The sequence below is a fragment of the Cyprinodon variegatus genome, unplaced genomic scaffold, assembly GCF_000732505.1.
Source record: "Cyprinodon variegatus isolate N-32 unplaced genomic scaffold, C_variegatus-1.0 Scaffold306, whole genome shotgun sequence".
NCBI lineage: Eukaryota > Metazoa > Chordata > Actinopteri > Cyprinodontiformes > Cyprinodontidae > Cyprinodon > Cyprinodon variegatus.
In genome coordinates this window covers 803,593-805,187 of record NW_015150759.1, presented here as the reverse complement: position 1 = coordinate 805,187, position 1,595 = coordinate 803,593, and the positions used below count along the sequence as shown (strand labels likewise).

General features: G+C 37.4%; 1 protein-coding gene across 1 annotated transcript in view; it reads right to left on the bottom strand.

Moving 5' to 3' along the window:
• The window catches only part of LOC107090648 (suppressor of tumorigenicity 14 protein homolog), a 26,265-nt gene that overhangs the window by 1,872 nt on the left and 22,798 nt on the right, over nucleotides 1–1,595 (bottom strand). Inside the window, exons 16-18 of the mRNA XM_015384163.1 lie at nucleotides 1,450–1,572; nucleotides 1,096–1,282; nucleotides 5–260 (exon numbers count right to left, since the gene is read on the bottom strand). Of these exons, the coding sequence (XP_015239649.1) occupies nucleotides 5–260; nucleotides 1,096–1,282; nucleotides 1,450–1,572 (566 nt within the window). The remainder of the gene's footprint in view (nucleotides 1–4; nucleotides 261–1,095; nucleotides 1,283–1,449; nucleotides 1,573–1,595) is intronic.

Genomic DNA, 1,595 nt, shown 5'->3' with positions numbered 1-1,595 from the left:
TTGCTCCCCACCCTGTGATCCAAACACTTTTACCGACGTCAAAGTCATGTTGAGCGGATGGAAGGCAGATGGGCTGGATGTAATCTGAGTAGCTGACTGGACTGTTCAGCTCCATCAGGGCGATGTCATTGTCAAAGGTGTAAGCGTTGTAATAAGGGTGAGGTATGATCCTCTTTAGCGTAATCTTCACTGCAGGATCTCCATTTCGATCCTGATCTCGAGGGCCGGAGTAAACCTCCCAAGTCTCTGGACGAGAGAAACTGAAATAAAACGAGGAAACAGATTAATTACAGTCTTTTATTTCCAGTATTTAATTTTTATACTTTTTATTTTATTTTTGTGATCGCTCTAGATATATTGCTGGTGTGTGTTTGTAACTGTAATGGCTTCTTTGCACATCGTGCTTGGCCAGGACATCCATGTAAAAGAGGAAAACAATCTGCCCGTTTATTTTTTTTTTAAATAATTAGATGAAATTCTAAAATAGTAAATAAAACTGTACTTTAGATAAGGTGCAAAATTACTTTACCAGTCTCTTTTTGTATGTTTTTGTGTGTATTTGGTTGTTTATTTGTTTGAAATATTTTTGAAGTTGAGAGCAGCTCAAAAAGTAGTTATTTCATAAATCTGGATAAAAAAAACAAACAAACTAAAAATAGACAGCCAGTACATAATATATACTTACAATACTTACTTACAGCACTAGATAAGTTTTTTTCATGGCAGTTGTGTGAAGAGGGAAGTTTCAGAAAAATAAAAAATTTATTTAATCATATTCCCATAACGTTCAGACTTTTTTGGCCCTGTTGGTTCTGGTAAAATAAGACTGATGACTTTGGTTTATTAAGTCTCATCAACACAGAATAAAGAAGAATCCTCCGGATCATGTATGCCAACTGTTGAAGCCATATAATCACATGTCCCTACAGTAGACTTTGAATCACTAGAAAATAACTTCAAATATTCAAAAGCAGACAGAAAATGTCCTCTTGCTGGGCATTAGACTTCAAAGGGCTTAAACTGTTATTCTAATATTTAACAAAAGAACTAGCTTGGTTTAAAAAAAAAAAAAAAAAAAAAAACCCTCCGCTTTACCTTATGCTACCGTCATCTTGCACGCAGTGGGCAGCGGTGACCACCCATTTTGGACTGATGAGGGACCCTCCGCACACATGGCCGTATGATTTAACATGAAGGCTGACCTGCCATGGAAACTCTCCGTCTTCTGCGTCTTGTCCTCCAACAATACGCACTGTCGACTTTAACTGCTTTTTCCCACAGTCTGTAAAACAAACAAACACAAACAAACAAACAGATGTAAGAGGACAGCCTTTGGCAGCTTGCCGTCAAACAGGTGGAATTTTAAAACTGGTTTGGTTGGAAAAGCTCAGAGCAGAAGATAAAGACGATGAGGCATTTAATCTCAGACATGTTATATTTGAAACATACCACAGTTCTCCTCATCTGAACCATCTTCACAGTCCTTTTCTCCGTCACACTCTGGGTTCACCTTATTGATGCATTTATTGTTCTTGCATTTGTACGTAATGTCAGTGCATATCAAATTCGAATCTGGGGAGGAAATATGACAAAAA